At 41.5% G+C, this 26,747-nt stretch overlaps 1 protein-coding gene across 9 annotated transcripts in view; it reads left to right on the top strand.

The window, feature by feature from the left end:
* myo18ab (myosin XVIIIA b) overlaps positions 1-22,041 on the top strand; it is a 133,720-nt gene extending 111,679 nt beyond the window's left edge. For 5 of the 9 annotated variants that reach the window (XM_068712575.1, XM_068712585.1, XM_068712530.1 and 2 more), the window contains 8 exons: positions 735-818; positions 2,672-2,809; positions 5,406-5,591; positions 5,729-5,868; positions 7,886-7,930; positions 13,500-13,622; positions 15,801-17,315; positions 19,222-19,356. In XM_068712575.1, coding sequence (XP_068568676.1) covers positions 735-818; positions 2,672-2,809; positions 5,406-5,591; positions 5,729-5,868; positions 7,886-7,930; positions 13,500-13,622; positions 15,801-17,307 — 2,223 coding nt within the window. In that variant the 3' untranslated portion in view covers positions 17,308-17,315; positions 19,222-19,356. Of the gene's footprint in view, positions 1-734; positions 819-2,671; positions 2,810-5,405; positions 5,592-5,728; positions 5,869-7,885; positions 7,931-13,499; positions 13,623-15,800; positions 17,316-19,221 lie in introns of all 9 variants that reach the window. The other 4 variants (XM_068712539.1, XM_068712601.1, XM_068712594.1 and 1 more) reach the window with 4 other exon arrangements.
* Positions 22,042-26,747: the final 4,706 nt, after the last annotated feature.

Here is a 26,747-nt window from a genome sequence, read left to right on the forward strand (position 1 = left end):
ATACATCAACATTGCCCCAACACACACACGCACAGGTTCCACAAATCATGTCAAAAACCATCCCAAGTCCTTTTTAAAAAGATCTAATCCCTGTATCAAGCTTTACATGGAATTGATTTAACGCCGTTCATCCCTGCCAATTGAGACATTTTTAAAAAGCGGTGGTGTTTGGCTAGCTCCCATTAGTATTAATGTAGCTGTACATGCAGATGAACAGCAAGGGGTAATGAAAGTGGAGTAAAAGTGCTTCCTTTCCATTGCTGATGGAATGATGAGTGATCTGCTTCCACCAGCTCCAAATGAATTCATCCTTCCTGTCTAAACTGAAGCGGCTGAATTCCCGCTGGGAGCGGCTGTAGCAGAGTGCTTCATCTACTGTGAAGAAGAGCTCAAATATTTCACACAGGTCACACTGAAATGAGATTCATTGATATGCTTTCACCAGACTAAAAGAATGCTTCCATCTGATTTATTTGTCTATGTAATATCACTGTGATGTCATTGTGTTAAACGGGCTATTTTTTATTTTTTGGAGTTTGATGGATTTAGATTTAGTTTTTGGGAATTTTAGCTGCATATATCCCACAAATATCAAATTAGAAGTGTATAATTGATATAGTTCTGATGATTTATTCATCCATCATATGGAATAAAAGAAAAACATGTCTAATATCCACCTAATGTATCATGTTGCTCACTGACTTTGCTTCTCTCGTGTGTTTTTGTGGTTTCAGTCGGCCCAGAACCTGGCTCAGATCAGTGACCTGCAAGCCCAGCTGGAGGAGACCCTCAAGGAGAAGCAGGAGGTTCAGGAGAAGGTATATGCTGGTTCCCTGCTCTCAACATATAGGACATACAGTTAACATCTATATTCCATTTAAAATCACAGTTAAACATGCAGAGAGAGATGTGACGGTGTGAAAACTATGTCAGCTTTAAAAAGTATTCGTCAGACCAGAGGAAGGGACCAGCAGGACAAGTGAACTGCAATCCAGCCCTGAAGTCATTTCACATAGATGAAGGGCTCAGTAACCAATTAGAAAATAGCCTTTATAAGTTGATTCTATAAAATGCAGCAGTGATCTCCCATCTTGCTTGGTCACTTACCAACTAAACTGACCAAAAAAATACCAGGCTGTATCATAAAATAGGGACATTTGACTGAAATGGATTTATTTTTTTTAAAGCAAGTGGTGTGAGGTATTTAAGTATTTGTGCTTGTTGGTGATGGGGGAAAAAACTGTAATGAGGGGCTGTAAGAAAGCACCAGCATCATCAGTAACTTAACAGGACTGAGACAGCAGGTCTCAGCTTGGCTCAGCTCTCCTCAGAGGAGGAAGATGATGGAGAGCTACGTTTGATAAGTGGATTGAGTTCACATGCTGTCCACACTCATGAAATCTGAACTCAATGCGAGCCAGATCCAATCTCGTAGCATACAGACTTATCAGTTAATGCCTTCTAGCATGATCAGATGACCATTGTCTATGACTAACTCTGGCTTTTAGATACTTTAATCCAAAGATTTACCTTTCAAAACCAGGATCACGACCGAAACCGAAAGAGCTTCAAGAACAGGACCGTTTTATTTTACGTGTCATTTTTGAGCTTTTGTTACATTTCAACCTAGAAAGACAATCATTTGCTGGTTCCTGCTCCACAAATGTAAAGAGTTACTACTTTGCTATTTTGGGGTTTTAGTTTTGACTCAAACAGTCTAAGTATGTTGATTGGCCTCTGGGAAATTGAGATGGGTTATTTTTTGCCAAAAGAGCTTGTATTAGAAATTGTCAACGTATTCCGGCCTTATGTTATGACACTTTTAGTCTCATTATGCAGGTCCTCCCCCTCTGCTGTAGGGTCCAGAAAAGAATCACATGTATAAACTTAAAAGCATGAATGTGCAGCGCTGCATCGGACGCCTTCCTTTGCCTTTGCGCTGGTCTCTAACAAATACAACCCTTGATGTAATTGATGTGTCATTCAAGCAGGATTGGCACTGCAATATGTGACACAGATGGCCAACTTGGTGTCCCAACTCAGACAAGCAATATAATGCTGAACAGCTAGTGCTGTCATCCTCGTAATGACTGCAGCTGCATGAATCTTTTTCTCCATCCGACACAGCTGTACCTGACAAGTCAAAGAGTTGATTAGACCCCCCCCCCCCATCTGTACTGTACAAGGACTATGATGTCCTGTGGTTTTGCCTAGACCGGTTCTTTGAGGCTTATGTACTGATGACCTGATGTGCCAAATCTAAACAAAGTTTCAAATAAAATTCATAATGAATATAATGCTCTACTTTGCTTCTCTTGGTTCATGAACCAAATGCAGCAGGGGATGAGAGCGCACAGCGTTTAGTTGGACATTTTGCGTCAATGATCAGTTTCTCATAAGCTCAAGTCACAAGTATCAACAGCTATTTTGAGTTTAGTGTTATATGCATAGCTATGAAAATTGATAGGTACTTACAAATGATGACAGTGGTAACATGTAAAGACTGAAGAGTAGTGCACACAGGAAGGAGCCATGCAGCGCTCTTCATGGAATGTCTCCTCTTTGTGATGAAAAGCTTTGAATTCAGACAATAAAAGCTCTGTTTTTATTCTGGCCAATGGGTGTCACTCATAAGTATAGTGACTTAAATATGTGTATGTTTGTGTCTTAGATGCAAGCCCTCCAGAGCCAGCTGGAGTTCCAGGAGCAGTCCATGGTGGAGAAATCCCTCGTCAGCCGGCAGGAGGCCAAGATCCGCGAGCTGGAGACCAAGCTGGAGTTTGAGAAGACCCAGGTCAAACGCCTGGAGGTGAGAGCTTCAGACAGGTGGAGGAGTGCTGGTGTTAGAAGGCGGCTGGTGGAGGGAGCTGCTGCATGTAGAAAACATGCGAAGAGGTGGGAGGGTGAGGTCAGAGAAAAGTCATGATAACATGAACATAAATGGCAGCACACATACTGCATCTCCAGAACACTTCAGACTACTGCCAGTTAGACCATCCCTGGTTTACTTTGTCCTCTAGCATTTGTTATGTGTCATTTTCAAATTATTTTCTGACTTTGCCTGAAACAAAAAGCACAAGTGAAGGCTAAAGGTTACCATCTGCACGCTCCCAGGGAGAAATTGAAATCCTCTCGCCCACTGATAAAATGACCCAGCGCGCAATTCTACAGGTTCACTTTAGTAATTACTAGCTGTGCAATGTGCTCACCTCCAGGCACACTCCCTCTGCTCCTTGCCCTCCAATGTCAGAATAACTATATTTATTTGTTACATGTGATTTTTTTTAGCCTGTGGTGAAGTGTACAGAGTTATGAAAATACACAGATCCTTTTGCTTGGCTTTTTATGGCTTCTCACCAGCATTAAAAGCGGCAGTGGGTGAATATTTCAGGTTGCCTGAGTAGTATTACTCATCAAAGCTGGAGGTAGCAGAACTCCATCAATACAGATGTGAGGAGGAACAGTACTACACCCACTCAGTATGTGGAATATGGAAGGGCTGGTGGCTAATGCAGGAGCTAACTCACTGATGAAGTATGCTGCTGGCGTTGATACTGACTGAATACAGACTGGCTGCAGATTGAAAGACTTATAGGAGTCACCTGTTAAAACACTGCTGAACACAAACATGTGATGGAAGCCTGCTGCACCATTCCAATGCATTATTGATACAAATAAGCTCATCAATTGTTAACATTGTTTTCTGCCAGGGTTCTGTGGAGATGAAGTGTTGGACTCCATTATTTCAGGGCATTCTTGGAATGTATTGAGTAGTTGTGCTTTATTCTCATCTGCTGCAACAGCTTTGTTAAGTTGGTGTGCCATATCAGCAAAGGTTGTTGTGCCTCAGTACTGAAGTTTGAACAAGGTATTGGTCGTTGCCAATCTTTGAGGGCCAAAAGAATAAGGATACTGTAAATATTTCATGTTTAGCCATGCTAGCAGCAGGTTTCTACAATCGGAACCAGTTTATTGCCAAGTATGTTTGCACATACAAGGAACTTTATAACAATAAACAAACAAACAAATTGGGAGTACGTTAAAATAAGTATGAAAAGGCTTTTTCAGTCAGTTGGAACACCACTTTGGTCCAGAGTGAAATAACTTGATATGGGCTGGATTGCTTTGACATTTGGTGCAGATATTCTTGTTCCTTTCAGGATTCATTATAATAACTTTGGTGTTCCCCTGACTTTTTCATTGAGCGCCATCATCCGTGCAAAATTTCATTTAGTTCAGGTACCAGGGAGGCATGAAATACGATCCAGGAATTCCAGTTTAATTAATAGATCGATGGGTCTGAAGGGTGATCGGAAGCCAAAACACAAAGTTGTCACACAATCTGTGCAAAAACAGTCCCAGCCACAGTAGATGGAGAGGCCTTTGAGAATAAGTTCCTCAGCACTTGTTTCACATTCCACTCAACACCTGTGTCTAGAGGCTACCAGGTGCATGAAGTAACAAATAAGTGCAGAGCAAATAACCTTTGCTTTTGTTGAGTATGTTATAGAAGGATAGAGACAGAGAGAAAGAACATACTGAGTAAATACTCTCGGAAGAGGAGGTCATCAAGAGAGGGATTCTGCTGATCCAATGAAGTTGGGGAACTCAGAGGTTGGATTTGAGATATGTTGCCTCACAGTGACACTAGGACTAGTCAGCATTTATTTACAGATGGCCATGAACAGTTAGCTTATAAAGCTGAATGAGGGGATTCAGGTAGGTGGGTGCTCAAGGCCACTCTGTAGGCGAGCATTAGTGACTACAACTTAATATGAGGAGCAACAGAGAGCCAGTGGAGAGAAAAGAAAAGTGTAGTGACATGAGCCATCTTTGGCTGGTTGAAGCCCAGACTTGCTGCTGCATTTTGGACCATTTGCAGCAGCTTAATTGAGCATGCTAGCCACCTGCCAGAAGGGCCTTACAGCAGTCAGGGCACAAGGAGCACAAGGAGCAGAGCAGCCCATCAGTCAGATAGCACCTGATCTCTCTGATGTAATCTATGAAGTGCAATCAACATGGCTGAGTTACAGATGCAACATGCTCAGTGACAGTTGGCCATGAATCACAATGCAAACATTTCTAGCAGACTTTGTTAGAGAGAGCAGGGCTCAGCAATTCTTCCAGAACTGTGCCAGCTAGCATGTATTGAATTGGCCACATCAGCAACTTGACAGATGATGTTGTGTTGTGGACCAGCAAAAGTTGAGCCAGGTTGATATTTTTTGCTGGACCCCTCTGTGTTGGCGCCCTGACTCTGCTGACAGACTGATCTCATTCAAATGAACGAGGGGGACACACTTTTTTTTATGTATGCATGTACAGTATGTATGTATGTATATATGTCATATTATATTATATGGTCTGATCTTGTTGTGGAACCATCTCTCTCTATTGCTGCTCAGACCCTTGTAGCTCGTCTTAAGGAGAACTTGGAGAAGCTGACAGAGGAACGGGACCAACGCAGCAGCAGCGAGAATCGAGAGAAGGAGCAGAACAAACGTCAGCAGAGACAGATCCGTGACGTCAAAGAGGAGATGGGTGAACTGGCCAAAAAGGAAGCCGAGGCTAGCCGCAAAAAACACGAGCTGGTAAGGTCACAATGACACAAGTTATTAACAATTATCAATGAGCAAGCCGCACAGTTATTTAAGGAGAGCCTGCATAGAATCTATCCATAACAAGTCAACCTTTGGTCCTGTTCTGCTGACTCTTGTCTCTTTAACAGGAAATGGACATTGAGAGCTTAGAGGCTGCTAATCAGAGCCTGCAAGCAGACCTCAAGCTGGCCTTCAAAAGGATCGGTGACCTCCAGGCAGCCATCGAGGACGAGATGGAGAGTGATGACAATGAAGACCTGATCAACAGGTACAAACATGAACACGCAAGGATGGTTCTGCTGTCAGCGGAGTGAAAATCAGCAGGATGTCCCTCTGAACATATTTGGAAAACATTAATATCATAGTTCCACAAAGTCATTTTCACTATTAAGTTCCCTAACTACCATTTTCTTGAGCTTTCAGGCCACTTCTCAACGTCTTCATCAGCAGGTCAATGACAACTCACCATCATACCAACTCACCAGAGAATTATTAAGATTATTCCTCTTCAAGTGACCAAATCTCTGGTACAATCCAAAAGTGGTGGGACAGTTTTTATAGCTAACCATTTTATGAATTAGTTGCATTTTCCATCTTTTGTGCAATTCCTCACATTTTAGCACAAATTTTGGAGGAGCAGTACCTTGCTCTCAGGATTTTGCAGCACCTGACTGATCAAGTGCATTAAATGTTTAGCTGCCTCTCTGCTCTACTCTCTAAGGACCATCCTGTGTAACCACTCCTCAATATAAAGTCTCACTCTGCCATGAAGGGATGAATTAGTGACATCTGTCACCTCCTTTCTGCTGAGTGAGTGAGTTGAGCAGATCAACATCAGTCTCATATCTGTTTGTAGAGCAGAGCTGGCACATAGCATTCCTGGAGTCTCGTCATCACAGTGAGGTTGCCTAGTTCCATCGTGTCTGTACGGAGACCAAAGCGACAACTAGCTCACTGTCTGTAACTAGCATCCCACGCTACAGCCCTAGACTCTGCTCAGACAAGCTCGGATAACACATGAGCTGTTGTTTACGGAGAAATTGTCCCAGCACGTAACGCTCCCTAAATCACAAACTGACATTTAGACGTTTCTCTTTGTGTGCAGATTAAACAGTCAGGATTCAACATGTTCATCAGTGAGCTTTAGAGGTGTTGGCAGGTGAATTTATGCTAAGCTAGGGTAAGCACATTGTGACTCTAGTTCTGTATCTAATACACAGACGTGAGGTATTCATTTTAACATGTAACTCTTAGAAAGAAAGCAGATGTGCAGGGGGCGATCTGTGAAAACAGCGATCTGTGAAAACATCAGAGTGGAAGATGTTTTTAATCATGAAGATAGATTTCAAACCACAGTGACTAGTGTTTAGCTATTTCATACAGCGGTTAAAGTAACGTTTATACAATAATTGTGAACTTTAGTAAAACAATTGTGGAACAAATGGAAACCCCTGTTCCATTTACTGAGATGAACAGCAGACTGTTCAGTGTGGAAACGTTCATCATGTAGCCTCGACGCCTCGTCATCTCACCGGCACGAGCTCTGAAAGTTCTTGAAATCATGTGATTGCTGTTTGCACTCTAGACTGTTCTTACCTTACACAACTTTACTTAGATACATTTCAAACAGATTTGTATTTGAGGTATTTTCTATCTTCTGGTCAGCATTGATCTCTATGAGGAGAGGATACAAATAGTTCAACACACCCTGCAGATAAGCCTGTTATGTTGAACTGCTCACTTAATGAGAGTTGATTTGTTTTCAGTTGTCGTGTGTCATACTGCCATGTGACCAATGACAAATTCAACCTTCCAATCAAAGCCCTCCAGATAGTGAATGTTCTGGTCATTTACTACACTGTACCTTGGCCTTCGTCCTCAGATTAACACCCACCTTATATAGACGGCAGTCCTCCAGCTAACCTCTGGTTCAACTCCACAGAGATAAGCAGCACTGTTTGCTACAGCAGCAGTAGACAGCTGTGTGACTCATTAGAACACGTTCTGAAAGGCTTTCTTCTCCTCTGTAGGCAAGACACGAGATCAATAGTAGGTGGCATACGGAGTCAATGCCCCTAAAAACATGATGCGTACCATACAGATAATTTGTCATCATAGCATCTGCCATGACATACATATTTATTGAGATACGTATCAGCATCATTCACGTTTCATGTATTATTTTGACTTGATTCTTATTTCCTGGTTTTCTTTTCTATTGTCTTTTGTTTTTTTCTGTCTTGTCTTTTCTTCTGTGTCCCTCCACCCTTCATCATCACCACCAGTTTGCAAGACATGGTGACAAAGTATCAGAAAAGACAGAACAGAGCGTGAGGAACTTGAACTTTTACATTTTTTTTGCACCACTGGAAATGATGCAGTATTCTACAGTCTGTGAACATGTTGTTGAGAAGGTGGCACTTCTTGCTGTCACACTGTAGAAAAGAGATATATTCAAAGGGAAAAATCCCCCCTGACAGAAAAAAAATAGAAAAGAGATTTGGAATGCACCTGGCATTCTGGGCTAATTTGAATGTTTGGTGATTTTTCTCATCTATTTCAAGACATCAGCTTTTGGTGTCAGTCCCTTAGAATCAAAGAGCGGTGGCTCATTGCAGATGCACACATGGTCCACAATTTAAACAGGAAGAACTGCCTCATGGGAGATACAGTGATACTGTAAATCCAAGGGGGGGGAGTTCCTTTGATGTGTGAAGGCTTGGGGATAATGCATCATCAACAGTGCTCAGACATTCCCACAACCCCCAGTTTACACCACTCTTCATTGCATGGCCTCACATGCTGAGTTGCATGGCTACCACTGACAATATGTTGCTAAAGCCCCAGCATGAAACAAGCCTCCCTCCTCAGATTGTCTGTGGTTAACCGCTTTGAATTGAAAGGCGCAAGTGTCCTGATCTCTCTGGTTCATCCCCCTGGAGGCCCAGATCATACTCACAGTTCTCCTTTACGCAGCCGGGAGGGTTACCGTCATGTCAGACACTGCTGTGTTGTGTTTGAACAGCAGTCGGCGACGAGCCAGCCTCTCGCTCCCTGGGCCATCTTAATATTTCATCAGCCCGCTCTGGGGCTGGATGTGACTGTGGCTCAGTAGGACTGCCCTCCTGACAGGAGAAAGAAAGGGTGTGTTCCTCATCAATCTTTGACTCGCCCTTGCTTAATAATGCAGAACCCTCAAATGTCTTACAAAAAGCTGTCTTGCTCACCAGGCGAGTAGCACACACGCAGTGTTAACCTCTGGCTCTCAGCCATTCCAGTCCCACGTCTGTAAAGGGATTATTAATCAGAGCTGGAAAGTGCAGCGAGTGTTGTGATTTGTAATGAGCTGTTAGCACTGCTACATTTCAATCAAAAGCTCCTCTTTCCTGGTGTTTGGAAAGGAGACAACATACATTTCTGTGAAATATAAATTATGTAGCTGTACATTTCAATATATTAACATTAATACAGTGTAATTCAATTAGTATGAAGCTGCTCTAAAGTACATATACTCCAGAAAGGTTATGATTTTGGCTTAAGATGTCCATGAAATCATATTGGGGTTTATTTCTTGATATGCTCTGTAAAATAGAAGTGTACTCTGTTGAGGACATGGAAGACATTTACAATTTAGATTGTTTGGTTTCATGATAGCACCCTGCGTCTGTGCATAATTCAGTCAGAATGTTTCTCAAATATGATGTCCTTTTATAACGAAAGTTAGCTGCCGCTAGGAACAGTATAAGGGATAAGTATAACGTGTTGTTTTTCTAATGAATTAACATATATAAATATTCATATGATTGATATTTGTTTTGTTTTTATTTGGGACAGTCCCGAATTTACAAACCCTTAATCATTGCCTGTTCTGTTTCTTCCAAAAATTCAACTAAACGTAAAATAAATAAATAACTGCCCTTAGCAGACTCTCTTGCATAGAATTACGTAACAAGCATTCATGTATAAGAAACGTTACTATGCCAAGTAACTGTCAACAACAGTCTCTTAATTTAACAGCTCACTTGCTCTGCGCATCGCTCATACTACTTTACTGGTGCTGACTGAATGCAGAAACGTCCACATTCAACCTATCTGTGGTTTCAGAAACGTACAAACGTGCACATGCATTGTACTTACAGCCCAATAAAATATGAAATACTGATCATTGAGAAACATTTTTTGGTGTGGCCACTGCTTTGGCCCTAGATTTATTGTAGTTGTTTTTAGGTGTGGACAGAGTTGCCACACAAAGCATAGCAGCTTTTTGAGGGAAATCAAAGCATCCATTGCTGACATGGAGCCTAGTGTCCTGCGACCCGGTGAACATCTAGCCCAAAAATATAACAATGATTTACACAAATACAACACATTTATTGTTTAATTTTCCTAATGACAGGCAGTGGACTTCATGTTCATGAACAAAATCAATACATTTTAGTGTTGAGTTTTGACTTTCACAAGTTTTACTGTTACTGTTCGTGACACTGAATGTGATGTATTGGAGGCCACGCCCACAGCCAGATCTCTGAATTTTCATCTTGTCAACTTCTCATCTGGTGACTCTAGTAGCATTAGTATGGCTCCTGTAGCACAACAACCAGCTTAATGTACCTTTAAACGTCAATGTGGGTCAGTTTAGATGCTAAATGTTGTGGTCTTTAACCTTTAACACCAGTGCTAACGACAGCCTGTCCTCGGCTTGTAATTACAGGCTGAATTAGTTTCCTTTGTTAAAATGTAAATTGCTTTAGCACAGATATTTGACTACACAAATGGATGGCTTTTGTGACTTCAGTTGGCTTTCAGTATAGCTAATAACTGACTATTTGAATATGTGCAGTTCATGTTACACCAAAGTCAGCGCTCACTGCAGTGGAAGTTTTGCAGCACAGATTAACTGTTACCTTTTCATGTGACACTGTGGATGAGAGGTTCTCTGAGCTTATGTTTCCCCGTGGTCTTGGAGACGATGCATATGCCCGTCTGTGCTCCAAAGCCACAGGGACCTCACTGGGCCGACAGCTTCATATATCGGAGGCATACGCTGTGGTGTCTATAAGACCCAGGGACACAGAGGAGCAGAGCAGAGCAGGAGGATCCATAGAAGCTAATGATGAATGTAATAGTGTGTAACAGAGATGTACAACCAATGGCAGCAGAATGTCACAGACAATTAATGTCTCCTCGGCACTCTGTTTGTTTGCTTCCCCCAGGCTTTCAGCAGGGCTTAACTAATGGTATGGTGGTCAAGGACATAAATTGTGGTTGACACCATGTGTGAAGTGCGCAATTACATATTGCCCACAATTGTGGTTTTGTCTGTAGACCGGAGAGGTCTCTCTCTATGTGTTTCATGAGATTATTACACAGATAAGAAAATCTTGGAGAATAATGACACATAATTCCAAACCGTTTTTAATGAACATATCTGCAAAACATTTACTGTCATTGATTTAATTTATTTTACAACAATATTATAGTAACTAAAGCTTGATGTCTGTCTTGAGGCGATGTGTTGTAGTATCCTCACCCACAAGCAGGACACAGAATGCAAAGTCCTGCATTCGTGTGCCCACCATCCTCCCCGACCACTTCTTCGTCAGTCCACGACATAAAAACAATCCAGGCAGCAATTGAGATTCTTCCAAAATGTATTAGGCACAACCATTTTAAGCACTGCTGTAAGTTTCAGGAAACTCAGCAATGTCATTACAATTACAAGGTGAAAGAAAAAACTAAACTTCACTTCCTTCCCCATTTTTATTTTCCCTTTTTCTCAAAGCAGGAGTTATTTTTAAATCAGTGTTACCAGTGAAGACGAAGGTTAAAAGACTAATTTAGGAAGGGTTGACTAACAAACCCTTGTGACGCTTTGACTAAAAAGGGTCATAAGGAAACGTGTCTGCTACCTGACGTCGGAGCATCTTCTCCACTCATTGAGTGAAGTCTTTTCTCAGAAGTCCACACTGCCAAAGACACTTGGCTGCTCTGTCATCATAACAGTAGGCAGCAACAAATCTCCAGATTGTCTAATAGTAGAGGCATGTTTTGCAAAGCTAATTACAGCTTAAGAGTCCGTCGCCCCGTCCTTCCTCCCATCTCTCTGTCCCAGCATTACCATCCAAGGTTATTGTATTCCATTAAAGCTAGCACACTATGCATTTGGATCTCACTGGGCAAGCCATTATTTGAAATCTCCTCTTTGAAATCCAGGGAGCTTTTGTCTCTGACTGCTAATGATTTTAATTATAGGTGGCACTGGGCCTTTCAGAGCTCCATGTGCTGGAGAAAAGAACGTTTTCTCTCTCTTCCCCGACTAGATTTGAGGCTTTCTGAAACCGATGCAGAGATGTGGCGCCACCCTTCTGATGTCTCTGTAGGACTATTAAGCTGTAACAACTTAATTTCACAGCGCCACACAAGCACTGGGCTTTGACGGCACTTAATGAGTGTTGCGCTCTTTTCATCTGTGTCAAATTTTATGACAAGCCCTCTATTTCACTCCGTGGCTCACAGTGGTTTGTGAATGTGTAATGATAATTGAGAGGAAAAACAGTGCAGTGCCCAGCTGTGTACCAAATCATTCTGTCAAGAAGTGAAATTATGAGTGTATGCATATGACTGCATGTGCGTGTGCAGGACTGGTGATGACAATAATTAAAGGTAAATCTGGACATGTTCTGCCACTTTGCTGTGCAGTTCAGCGAAAACTCTTTTAGGTGGTTTGGATTTAATCTTTATGAGGTATATGCAGTTATTTCCTGATGAATGCTGTTTAGATAGAAACATTGCAGAAGTATGAAGTGAACCAGCAATAATAAAGCCAGATATGTTTGTGTTTTATTCAAGTCCTGCTGCCTTTCGACACACAGAGATCTACACAGCTCTTAAATGTCCAATGCAAGCCAAGGGCACTTCATCTGAATGAATTTGTTGCTCTGCTAAAGATAGAACAATGTATGAACTGAGATAATCATACTCCAACAACAAAAATAGAAATACCATCGTTTGAGTCTCTTATGCCAATGTATTTCTGCATAAAAGCCATCATGAGAACATCACTAGAGTAGTATCCCCAAAGATTGCACCATCACACCAAATTCCATTGTGAAAGCACATTTTATTGAACACATTTCTGAATGCTAATGTAGGAGATGTAGGCACACAACCTTAACACAGTTAAATAATGACGAACACATTGTCGGTTTAATCAAGTCATCCAGCCACTTATTTGAACATAAAGTTATTACCTAAACCACAATTCCAATTATTTTCCTCTTCACTTTCAAATACGTAGTTTAGTTAACAGGACCTTTGAACCAGCTCAGGTATTTGATTGTTGTGCAATGTGAAAGTGTGTCTAGCAGAGATCTCAGTGGTGTACTCTTATCATACCACAGCAGTGTTGGACAAACCTATAATGAAAGCTCTATGGTTGGGTGTTGTTTCTGTCATGGTGCTACTACGGCTCTGAAGAGGCTTTGGGAGAGTAAAGGTAGAATGTTTGTTGGATGCCTGAGTGCCAGCTCAGCGTAGGACCATGATAGCGAAGCACTCATCTAACAGTGACAACAGTAAGAACCTGCAGTGTGGTGTTTATGTCTATACAACCTCTCGTAGGCATGTTTGTGTGCTTACTGGAGCCTTTTGAGCATGTGCTGTCTTTTATCCCGTATGAATGTCACAATCCTTCTTTGCTTCCACACTAACAGCTTGTTCTCCATTCTCTGTCTCCACAGCTACAGAGAATTACAGGAACATTTCTACCAGTGTTGACTCTCCTTTCACACCAACATTTCTTTTCCCTTTTTCTCTCGTTTTTCTATTCATAATCTCCTTTGCCATCTCGTCTCTCCTTTGCTTCCTCTGACTTGTTTTCCTGTCTCTGACTCTTACCAGTCAGGGGGATTCAGACACAGACTCTGAGGTGGAGGATCGTGTGGATGGGGTGAAGTCCTGGTTGTCTAAAAGCAAAGGTTCCACCAAGAACCTGTCAGATGACGGCAGCCTTAAGAGCTCCAGGTCAGTACAAAGGCAGCTGCTATTACTGTCACTATAGGAGCAGTTAGGAAGCAGTCTAACTAATGCTACCTTTCACTGCTTTTGGACTCTGGATGAAATGGTTTACAGGATCTGACTCAGAGGAAATTAAGCAATCCCAGTCAAGTACTTGGCTGAAATCAGGGGGCCGCTATTACGTCAATGTATTTTCAAGCTACTTTGTCTTTATTGTTGCCTGCTCTTTGAAGAGGGAACTCTTTTTTTCTAAAAACAAACCACCTCTGTGGTAGATTTATTGACATGCCCAATGGCCAGATGGTATAGTCTACCTGAGCCGCTTGCTGAGATAAATGAATGTCTGCCAGCTGACAGCTTCGATTGCCCCAGATTTGTCTCCTTACCAGAAGATTTAACTTCCCTCCCTCAGCTGAGCCACTACCAACTTTAAAAAGTTTTTGAACCTCTCTTAGCAGCATGTCCCCACAGACAAACACTGACTGACTAGCCAATACTGCTCCCTGTAGTGGTAGCTTTCAATTTCAAGTGACTTTAATTGCCATTTGCACATGTGCATTGGACTTCTTGGCCAGTTCTCCCAGTCATTCAACAAATAATAGATTTAAAAAATGTGGTGAAAAGGTTTATCAAGTTCAAAGTGTTGTTTAAACTTTGATTGATTTGATTTGATTTTCAGTCAGAGTTCACACATATCATGTCCTTGAACTTTCTTTAATTCTCACAGGATTCACTGTTTGAGATCAGTAATAAACAGGAAGTACCCTGTTTCAACATTAGACAAAAATATGCAATTTGATGTAAAATATTTCAGTATGTTTCGGCAAGATTACTGGATAATTTCCCACCAGAATGCAAAATATTTGCCACCACTAATTGAGTTTCAGTACATATAACCTGTGTTTTAACTGGAACACAATGGTTAGTGTTACCCTAAACCTCAACCCTATCAGTCTGGCATACCAAATAAAAAGAAAGTAGCACATACCCTTTCTTCTCTGCAAAAATCCATTTTCCTGATCATATTTTTTGTTCTGTAGAATAGTTGTAGAAATAGATTTAAATATGGGTTTCATGGGTGCCATATAGCTCACCTGATGGAGCACCCATGCACCAAGGCTGAGTCCTTACTGCAGAATCCCACCTGTGGCCCTTTGCTGCATGTTGTCCCCACTCTATCTCCACTGTCTAGTATCTGTCCTGTCTATATCATAAAGGCAAAATGGCCAAAAAACATAGGAAAGTAACTTTATTTTTAAAAGGCTAAAACTTTGCCTTTCAAGTTCTCAAATGATTGTGATACTTAAATGTCCAGTGTGTACGATTTGGTGGCATCTAGTAGTGTGGTTGCAGATTGCAACCAACTGAATACCCCTCCACTCACTCGTCCCTTTCCAAGACAACCGCGGTATCTTTTAGGACCTTTGCCTCGTTACTTTAGGAGCAACGGAATTCAGCTGGCGTTATCACGGTTTTGCACTCGGCGGCTCACGTTGCCTCAGTTTCTCAAGCGTGTCAGAGAACTACAGTGGCCTTCAGGTAACGTAAAAATGCAAAAGTCTCTCTAGAGCTAGTGTTTGGTTTTTCCCATCTGGGCTGCTGTAGAAACATGGTCGTGCAACACGGCGGACTCCGCGTAGATGACCCACTCCTTATCTAAATATAAACAACCTATTCTAAGGTAACAAAGACAAAAAGATTCTTAGTTTCAGATGGTTATACACTTATGAAAACATAGTTATGAATATTATATTCCATTTCTGTCAATAGGTCCCCTGGAATCGTACGTGTCTGCTTTAGGCTAAATGGCTATATGAATGTTTTGTTGCCATAATGCCACATTGGCCAATTAGCCAAATCATTTAGATTGCTTTAAAGTGGGTTTGTAGGGGATTGAAGTCATGATTTTTCCCATTCTGATCATTACTGTGGCCTTCATCTGTTCTTGGTGCCTTGTCAGTTGTCTCAAGTTGCATTCTCCTAATCTCTCTTTTTTCTATTGCTTTACTTTACATAATTTAGCTGAATTTCATGCCATTTCTGTTTTTATTTGTCAAGTTTAATTTATTCTTTTCTTATTCTCTTCCTTCACTCACCTTCACTTGACCCAATATCTCATCTTTGTCATTTATTTTCTCTCCCATTGTCTTCATTCCTTCGTCCTCCACTGTTGCTTCTTTCTAGATTTGCTGTAAATGTAGACGCAAAGGAAGGGAAAGAGTGGAAAGATGGTAAGGAATGGCAAGAGGTAAATAAAGAGGGCAAAGAGGTAGAGCTGAGCAGAATGTCAGTGATGAGCTCTCTCAGCTACAGAAAACGCTCCAACCTTAATTCCATCAGTGGCAAAGGGGATGCCCTCTTTAGTGCCCTGAAGGAGAATGCAGAGTCAGAAGAGGCTCTGTCCCTCCATAAGGCTAAATCCAAAACCTCGGATCTTCAGCATGATACCTTCTCAGTCAGCTCCAGGAGGAAGTCCCAGGCAGGGAATGACGTGAATGACAGAGAATCAGTCATCTCCCAGGCCTATTCAGAGGCAAACAGCCGGGCCAGGAAAGGTATGGACAGCCGCTGGACTGACTTTGACAAAGAATCAGTCATTTCATACACTGCACCAAGTCGGGCCTCCACACGTCTTGGATTAAGCCCAGAGAATGATGACAAGTCTACCATCAGCTTAGGTCTGTCAAGCCCGCTTGGACGCCACCAAAGCACCTCACGCTTAGATGAGGGCAGAAGCGGGCGGTCACTGTATGGCAGCAGTCCCAGTAGCCCCTGCTTTAGCAGACGGTCTGGGGGGCGCAGTCCTGGAAGTGTTAGCCGAGCTGATTCCCATATGTCGCTGGCACGCAGCTGCCGCCTGAGCGAGTTTGACGTTAATATTGATGATAGCCGTAGTGTGGCCTTCACCGAGAGGTCGGCGTACAGTCCTCACTCCTCCACTGGCCGCAGCATCTCCATGCCACCACCACAAGCCAGATCATCAGCTGCTGATAATGACCCAATTGACAATACCCAATTGGATATCAAACCAGTCAGTCATCGCAACTACCTCGACCCTGACCTGGAGAAAGCCATCAATGAGGTGCTGAGTTTCAAACCAATCAAATTTAAGCGCAGGAGCTTGGAAGACTCCGATGGTGAAGAAGAAAAATCTAAGAATGATAAAGACGACAGCAAAAGTGTCCGTAATGGAGATGGTAGTCGCCCTGTCAGCAGTCTTAGACGCTCTGCATCCGCAGTGGATTGCATGAGACCATCCCGCAGCAGCAGCAGCTGCAGCAGTCGCCATCACAGTAAGAGCAAAGGCAAGAGCAAGAAGAAGAGAAGCCATAGCTCAGAGTCTGACAGCTCAGGAGACGACCACCGTCACAGGAGCAGCTCCAAGAGGAGGTCCAAGAAGTCCAAGAAAAAGTCCAAGAAGAGGGACAAATCTTCGTCTTCTTCCTCGTCTTCTTCGTCTTCAGATTCCGAGTCGGACTCTGGGTCAAGTTCCGGGGCTTCAACCATTTCCTACCGAAGCTCCAGCAGTGTAAAGAGAGCCCCTGATCGAAAGGTGTCCAGCCCTGAAAGCGAAAGAGAAGCTAGGCCACAGAGTGAGAGGCAGCCCCTTAACAACAAGGATGACAAGAAGAGGAAGAAGAGGGTGGACAACCTGATGATGAAGTACCTGTACCGGCCGGACAGTGACTGAGGCAGGCAGTAGGTGGTTGCCTGAACTGGACTTACCTTGAAGAGTGTTTTTGAAGCATGATGTGACCTAACCAATCAAAGACTATTTAACTCTTGTCAATCAGCACATTAAATGTTCTCCATTCATTCTGAATGGGATTAGACATTTACAGTTTAGAATTGTAGTTTCTGGGTTGCATTTTGGATGATGTGTCTTGGGCATGCTAACAATGTTTGATGTTTACTACTACCCCCTCTCCGTTTCATGTCAAACCGTAGGGACCACTGCTTCTGGTGTCTGTCCACTGGTGTAGTAAGCCTTTCATTGAGGACTCTTAAGGAGCTGGGTAGTGTAGTTGGTGAGAAGCTGCACTCAATATGAATGTTAAGTCAGCTTTTAATCACTACCGAGATATCACTGAAATGTATAGCCCCAGACCGGCAAAAATAACAGGAATTAAATAAGAGAGGCCATAATACATTTCTCCTTCCAGCCCCATAAGTGCAGGTATAATTAGACCCCAAGCATTGATTAAAAATAATTAGCAAATTCATTTGAGATGCACAGTTGACAGTAATTAACCCCCAGATTGCAATGTTTAAGCCGTTTGAATGCTTTTTCTTGCTCATTATAGTCATTGGAGATGATTTTTTTTTTTTAATCATGTTTTGATTTTGGTAACCACTACATTTTCAGCCGGTTTGTAATTCAATATAGCTGATTCACATGACAAGTGTAACATTATGAGAGGATGGAATCACGTCTGTCGCAGTACTTTGCATTTGGTATTTGAATGGCATTGATTCAGTCCCTTAGTAACAATAATAATACAATACCGTTTGGCATGCTAGTGTATCACATTGCAGAGTTTTTGTGTCCACTAAATGTGAAAAAGAAAAGGCTAACCTCACAACATGCACAGCTAACTTGTGCTGGTTATTGGAGCTCAACACGCTGCAACACAAGAACACAAAGCAGATAGACAAAACACAAGCTAATGAAGACAACCTCATCACCACTTAGACTCATCACCTGTCAAGTTTAGAAAAACCCTATACATCTATATAGAAAACACGCAAATGAGAACTATTCATGATTAGACAAAAATACAGAAATCCTGCAAGTAGTACACAAGGAATGTGATGTACAACACAACCGAAAACTCCTTAAAACAAATTAACTAGTAGATGGTGAAGAGCTAATGCTAGGTGTGCTTATATCTTCAATAACATCACATTGACACAATAAGAGCCTGAAAACTAAGATTAGCTCATCATCAATTCAACTGACAAGTGGTTGAATTGAACAAATTGAATGTTTGGGCTTTTAGTGGCCCCTGGAGACTAATGTAGTTCCATCGTTGTGTACGACTTGCAGTGTTTCTGTATTTGCTGGCATTTTATATATTTGCCCATGAGGAATGTTGACAAAACAAACTCACAGGATGGCAGCCAATCTTCTCTTCTCTGTGGGAGAAAAACAATGTCACAAAAGAAACCTTAATTTACTCAGAGCAAGAAAGAAATTCAACACTTTGAAAGCAAACATGGTGTGGGACTCACGAGCACTGCTCAGGCAGTGTGCTTAGTGCTGCTCCTGGTGGCTGGACGATGTATTGCAGCGATGCTACACATTAATACAATAGTCATATTCATAAACAGTGTTTCAACCTTTCTCGGCCCGAATAAATTGTTTCTGTTGTTACTTTACATCTGCCTCATGTTTACCCTACCTGCTACTGTAGGCCATTTAGAAGATTGCCTTCCTCAGAGAGTTTGTATTTTCAGTATTTATCCTTTCTAAATGCAGCGTTTGTGTTGTGATGATGATGATTTTATTTTATTTCAGTGCATTGAGCTCTGTTAGACACCGTACTGTTCTCTGCTCAATTTCTTGATAACAACATCAGCTTCTACTTGTTCTGTCCTGCTCCAGCCCCCCTGGCCGGAGACACTACTGCTTCGATAGATCTGATGAAGAGGAGGAGGAAGAAGAAAAAGAAGAAGGCGGGGCGACCCAGGGCTCTTTCTACTCTTGATACAGATATGGAAGCCAAATAAAAGAGGACGACAGCGAGGACGGGCCTTATGAGACCACTCGCTGTCAGCATCCGCTCTCTGAAATGTGCCCTCATTACTCCGTGACAGTTTGTCTTGCATGCAAAGTTGACCACAATTGTGATGAGTTGGACACAACCACACAATAACTCACAACCCTGCAGGAAAACATGTTCCCAACACTCGGTTAGAGCTTCCTATTGCCGATCCTCACAGGATTTGGTCATATTTCACAAACTACATGGTGTTTTGGCACTCATTAGTCACTTCACACACACAGCAGCTCTGTTATTAACAACTCCACGCCGCTGGTTGCATGCAAGCAGCATTTGCTTGGCTTTGAGCAGCCACCCTGTTTGGTTGTAACTGAGCCAAAGAACTTGAGGTTGCAGTGATGATATATTCTTTCTGCCTCTCTTTATCTGTGTCACTCTTCCTCTCTTCTTTACATATAGTACACCACAATAAGATGTATTGTCATAGTACAATGTATTGCCAAAAAGCCTTTGTTCAAGGGTGTGTGCACACTGCTTTACTTATTGCCAATTGATGCTGAGTCCTGAGAAAAGTCCCATCCTTATTTTTTTTCCTTTTTCCTGCTTCTTTCCATTTCGGGACAAGTGCCATTTGATTTAAGTGGTCTCCTCTACAGCTGGCTCCTCTGCAGCTGTGGCATTTCATGAACTGTACGATGAGGACACGCTCATCATCTGTTCACTTTTTGTTTCCCTGAAAAGATGTTCTGCCTTTTGCTGGCGAATGCTCTCTTCCTTACAGGGGAGAGTGATTGCATCACTTAGTGCTCCTCCATAACAGCAAAGCATTTTTCTCCATTTGAATATTTTGTTTTTTGATGTGCGATAGATTTGTTTTTGCAGAGGACCGCCGTCGGGCAAATTAATTTCCATGAGGTTTGAGCTTACCTCTGCAAACGGCCTTGTTCTATTTTTCATTTGACTTGATTTGACTAAGTTCTTGCCCGAATTCTTTAGTGAGGAAGACACTTTGTCACGGCTTTGTCCTCCTTTTGCTTGTTGTTCACATGTCGCCTCTGTTTGTTTTACGTTTGATGTGCTTTCCTTTCTAGAGGGAATGTACTTGACTTTGGGCATCAGTCATATGTATGGTATCCTCAACCAGCATGTCCAAGGAAAATCTGGTGGTGTTCTATATTTCTCTTTTTGTCAGCAAATCACATGAAAGGACCAAAGCCACCAGTGTTTTCTTGACCTTTGGGAAAAGTATGTGTAACAAAATATCCTAAGCTCAAAGGTCTACTTGATATGATTTCCGGATCTTTCACATCTCTTGGTCTTCTTCATAAAATGGAGCTAGCGCAGTTGTCATCGCAACTCTTTAGCTAATGGGTTCATACTGAAGACTACTAAGTCTTTAAAGATGGCTTATGGATATCTTGTTAGATTTTTTTAAAAGTCACTTTTTTCCATCCATAGAGTAAAATCCAATGCTTCTACACATTACTTCTCTGAGGGTTTTGTGTCATGATTATTTGTTTAGCACGGTTAGTTTTGTGCTAGCAACATGAACATTAGCCTAGCTAACAGATAGGGCAACAGGACATGGAGTAGGCCAGAGAGCACTGACAGTTTATCATTGAAACAAATCATCACAGATTTTATACCAGATGTTTTTTCCCCATGTACCACGTATTTTGAATTAAAGTGACTATAATAGCGTCTCAGCACTGTCAGGAGGATTTGCTATTTGTCAATGATGCAAATTTGAATGTCAAAAATCTCCAAAGTTGAATGCGAATTGTGCAGACAGATCCTCTGATTGCAGTGATTTTGTTGACATGAATTGATCTCTGCTTGGATTCATATCTTTTCATGGGTTATGATGATATTGTAAGAAAAGTGTAGAATATCACCAGCATCTCCTTTAAAGCCTCATTGTGAACTTTAACTGTATCTTTGTTAACTGGACACACTACAGCCTATATAACCAATACTGTGAAATCATGTTCAATGTCTTTGAGGCCTGTTTAGTTATCAGGTTTCTTTTTTTTCAACCCAATGATGCCTCGAAACAGCAAGAAAATCGGAACCTGCATTTTCATGGCTGCTTAAGTGTTGCACCCTCTGGTCATCTGTCTGTTTGCTGAGCAGCATTACGATGTTTTTGAAAGCCATTTAAAGTCCGGGAGAGCTTGACGTGGCATTTAGGGCTGAAAACAAACTGTAGATGTTCGTCATTGTGGGAGTAGTTTGGTGTTATTCTACTATACATGCTTTTTGTAGACTTGTGTCTTTATTTTTATTCTCTATGCAGTCAACACAAGTGTGGAAATGTGTTTTTTGACCTTATTGACCCTGATAACAGTGTCTTGCTTCAACAGAATAAAAACAAAAGAGCAGGCGTAATATTGCTGACTGCACAACGTATTTATATATAAATATGTGAATGATTGATGCTAGCTTTGAAAATAGTTCATGTTTATTTTCATTATTGAACAAATTGACCACTTGTTATACATTTTGCATTACAGTTTAATATATTGTAAATAAATGATGGTGATTGTTTTAGGATGCATTGTAGACTGGATTTGTCTGAGTTGACGTGTTTTGCTGCTGTGTGTCTTCAGGTCCGGTCTCTCCATTCACTCTTAAATATGGCCTTTGCATGTGCTTTTGTTCTAAGATTTCCACACGGGATGCAGATAAAACCAAAAGTGAAACCATGTTTCCTGATTCATTCGCTTTGGTGTTTTCATCTGCTTTGACAAATGTCAACAGCAGCATTGACCCTGTGAACGCCTTAAAGCCACACAAAACCCACTCATTTCATTATTTATTTAATTCAGGGGAAAGTGAATATTGTCTGCTCAAAGCTGAACTATAACAACTAATAGCTCTCCAGAAATCAACATATTCAGCTGAAGGCAGCAAGATATGTGAAATCCAGTTTCATGATGAGAAGATGAGTCAGAGTCAGTAAATGCAGGCTTTCATTTCAAAAGCACACAACATCTTACTTCAACCAACCGACTCATCTGACCTCTGTGGTTGTATATCCACAGATGAAATCAACTAATCCTGACTTGTTAAAGAGGATTGGTGGTGACAGCTCACCACATGAGGAGATGACAGCTCATGAAGTCATACCATAAATTCTGTATCCTACAAAATATGTTTTCTCTCGAAGACTTCACCCAGAGGAAGGTTGATGCAACTTCTCTGCTTCGTTTCTTGTGGTTCCTTCCCTGTCTGCAGGTTTTAGTCACGCTAGCAGCGAGGTAGTTAGTCTCTGCCACTTTCAGATTAAGACTAATGATTTTGCTGATCCCCTGACTTTTGTTTGAGAGTTGACAACTATTGGATGGACTGCCATGAAATGCTTTACAGACATTCAGGTTCCCCTCATTGTGATAATATTCTCTTGACTTCTCATCCAGCCATCATCCTATTATTATTGATATTGTAAATTGACAATATTTCTCTTTTCAAGCTCTTGCTTGTAAAGTCTAAAGAAGGTGGTGCTTATGGAAAAAAACTATGGTTTAAGTATTATTGTATTATTATTGTATGCAGGTCTGTGATGTAATGTCCATCTCCTGCATGCAAATCTGAAGTTTTACACACCTATTCACCATTCTGATGTCCACATTCTGAATTTATGTCTCTACATTTGGACACACTACTTCCCTCTCTAGTAAACGTTGGCATTGGACGTAAATCATGATTTGCGTAAATCATGAATACAAGGGCAAAACTTTGATTTATCTCTTGTAAAGAACAACAGACATGTCTGTGATTATGTAATACCAATGAGACAGAGTATAGACATATCTAACCAGCCAGCATGTGTCACACAACCTGTTCTCTCTCCTAAAAAGTTAAATAACACAACTTGGTCAGTGCTCCTCGGCATCTGACGCTCATTTAGTTTGTGTATGCAACGCAGCATTACGGCAGGGTAACTGACGTAGTTTAAAGAGAGAGATGGTACACACGGAGGGAGGTGGGTGGCTCATTCACAACAGCAGCTTGCTTTCCCATTTACAGCCATCTCAAAGCTGCAAGTATGTGTTCTTCCTCTGACTGGAGTGTTGCATTGTCAAACACGATTAAGCATGTCCGACGGCTAATGTACACTGGCATCAGACTTGCAAAATCACAAACACAAACTTGTGTACTTTGATATCTGCGTGGTCGCGCTTAGACAGTTTAGTAAACGTACTTCTCGTCACTGAAAGCCCTCATCCACTCCCACCAACCCTCCCTGTCCCCTCAGCCAATAACAGGAGCTCATACATACAGCAGGCCTGTAACTGTACGTAAAAGCTCCATACATTGATGCAGAAAAATTCACCATGATGCAGGAAATACAATGTTTGATGCTCTGAATCTCCTGGGGAAGGACCTCCAGCTCCCCCTCATAAAGTGGTGAAGAGAAATAAAAAAGAAAATGTTTCAAAGAATTCTAAAAATTGAAAAGTGGTCCGGCATATTTATTATAAAAACAATCCTTTGAAAAAAGGAATGTTTGGAGTACACCATGAGGAAGACTCCAAAGGTTTGTCTTATTTTCTTCCATAAAGCTGCTCTGTGAGTTACGTCTTACACTGGTCCTTTAGGCAGACACTGTGCAGCCTTCAGCTCCTTCAGGGTTATCTGTCCTCCTTGTCTGGTCCCTGGGTACTGGTCCTCTCTTGGCAGGTTTGTTGTTGCACAACATTATTTCCATTTTATTATAATGGATTTATTGGTGCTTTGTTAGGTCATGTGACACTTAGATTGCACACAGATGGTCTTTATTTAACTCATTCTGTGACTTCTGGAGGTCCATTACACAAAATCCAAATAAACACCAAGGGGGATGAATACTTTTGAAAGGCTCAAAGGCTCAAGTTGTCAAATATTCTGCCAAATCAGAGAAAATTGTCATATATCAAAATACATCCATACTGACTGAAGGACACGCTGTCCACCTCTTTGAAACTATCTTCCTGTGAGTGTGTTGTCTCCAGACAGAATGTCAGAGAAGCCACACTGTGAATCCTCAAACAACATTAAGAGCTCAAAGTGTCCTTGAAGGACAGCAGAGTGAGACCTAAGATGTAATCTGTCTTTGCTGATCAATATTCAATCTAATATTTTGAAATGTGTGAAGAATGTTTTCTGCATTTTGTCTTTCATTGAACTTCTGACTTTAGAGAGCAGAGAAAGTCCTTCAGATATGAGCAGAAAGATAGTTTTACACTTTACCTGCATCAGAACATTACACTATAGGTGAATAGGGTAAAAATAATGAACTAATAGATATCACTATGAAACAAAAGTTGATTACTAACATTAAGACAATTATTTTCGCATTGCAAGTTTTCTGAAATGTTATGTTGTTATGGAAGCAAAAAAACATGTTTTTGCCTGAGAGGTCTGCTATATTTATTAAAAGTATTCCCAATGGACGTGTGCACCTCGATGCAGTATGCAGTTGCAATGGACTAAAGTCTTCGTGAAGATATATGGCTATATCTGCTTGGGATATGACTTTCTTCATGTTTCATGTTTTTGCTGGAGCGTACCACTAAGAATCCACATAGCCAAAACTGAATCTGACAAATGCCTGGATCATTTTGCAGATAGGAGCTTTTGCACTTGGTGCAAGTTGGAAGAGATTCTACAAAAAGATGCTCTAAATTAAGTTTTAACAAAGGGTGGGGTTATCTTTCAGACAGACTGAATATGAATATACGTCCTTGGTCTCATCATCCAAAGTGAAATCCGCCTATCAGAAAATTTTGCAGATAGGAGGTTTTGCGTTTTGGTCCTCGATATGACACTAAAACACGAGTGGCACACCACAGGTATGCCATCTACTGTGTATCAGGTGTTGATATATGGGCTGTTAGCGGGATATTAGAAGTCCTGAGGCCAGGAGCTCAAATTCACCTCGTACAAGTCATTTGTATAAATTCATATTACACATGTAAAATCTCCACATTACCAGAAACAAGACTGAGTACAGGAGCTTCATGATAGCTACAGCACTGTTCTCAGCTTGGTCTCCAAGTATTTGTTAAACATTAGACTCTTATGTATTGATAGCACAGGGTTTTTAAAAACCCACTAAGACAAAGAAGTGTAATCCCAAAAAAGAATATGTATATTTCTTATTTTAAAGAGAAGTTAGAATTTTGATATTATGTACAGTCTGACATTTACTAGATGTACATTATCTGCCAGCAAATAACCTGCAGCTTTAAGGCAGTTCATTAACTTCAGCTAACACATTTATATACTTAGTATCACATTAACATCACATCACATTTATACTGGGCTATTTTCAAGCAGTTTACTACACCATCTGCTAATTAGCAATAGCTACAGCAGTAGGTGGCCGTAGAGGTGATGAGAATTAATGCACCTCATAAATAATGAGGAAAAAATCACCAGACCTCCATTCGAAACAAGTTCATCTAGATGCACTGGCGTCTGGCTCATGAATTCAAATAAATATTAAATTATTCTTTCATACTGGAATAATACACTTGGATCCTTGGAATTAATTAAGCATCTATTGTCAGCCAATAGTAAATAAATTCTCCTCTCTAACATTTCATATTGGGAAAATGCGTAAGGGTTGGGAGGTTGGTCTCATGCAGTTTTCTCTTCATGGGTCAAATACGTTTTGCTCTTCATCTGCGGCTCCCCGCCTGCAGTGTAGTCCCACTGACAAGCAAAAGCCAGCAGGAAGCAACCAGAGGCGAGGTCAGATCATCTGTGGAGCTGGTAAGTGATAGTGAATTCTCCCTCACTGTGGCTCTGCTATAAGGAAACATCCTCTTAACAGCAGGCAGGCGGCTGCTCAGCTCAGCGGCTCAGGATGTCAAAAGTTGCTATGCTGCCTCAGCACTTCCAGGCCGGGGAAATGGCAATTTCAGGCAATTCTCTCGGGGCTTAATACCTTATATTTCACTTCTGTCTGGAAATACAAAAGCTCCCCTTCCTTAAACAGCCACAGCCGTTCTCTGTTTGAATTAGTTTAAGAATGAAACATAAATTATTCCAATCCATCTTCTTCCTCAGGCCTGTTTTCCTAGAACTCCCTCTCTGACTGGTGAAAGATTGCAGATTATTGTATGCAACCTTTGTACCTTCTTAATCAAAACTACTTGAGGCCATTCAGTATTCATGAGCTGAATGATGGGAATTGGCCTTTCAGCCACTATAGCACATCTCTGCTGAGGAAGAGGAGAGACGGACTGAGATGATGGAAGCAGGAAGCAATGGTAGGAAGGCGAGCATACCTTTTCCCCAGAGACAGACAGTGACAAGAAGATGCTGTAAAAACATGCAATGCTTTCAATGTGTTCTCCTGGCTGCTTTGCAACATAGCTCATTAGCCTTCCAAATGTGACGGCTGTTTCCCTCTTTGGCT

This window comes from Cebidichthys violaceus, unplaced genomic scaffold (genome assembly GCF_023349555.1).
Source record: "Cebidichthys violaceus isolate CVI_PGR_0920_01 unplaced genomic scaffold, fCebVio1.0.p SCAF_1, whole genome shotgun sequence".
Classification (NCBI taxonomy): Eukaryota; Metazoa; Chordata; class Actinopteri; order Perciformes; family Stichaeidae; genus Cebidichthys; species Cebidichthys violaceus.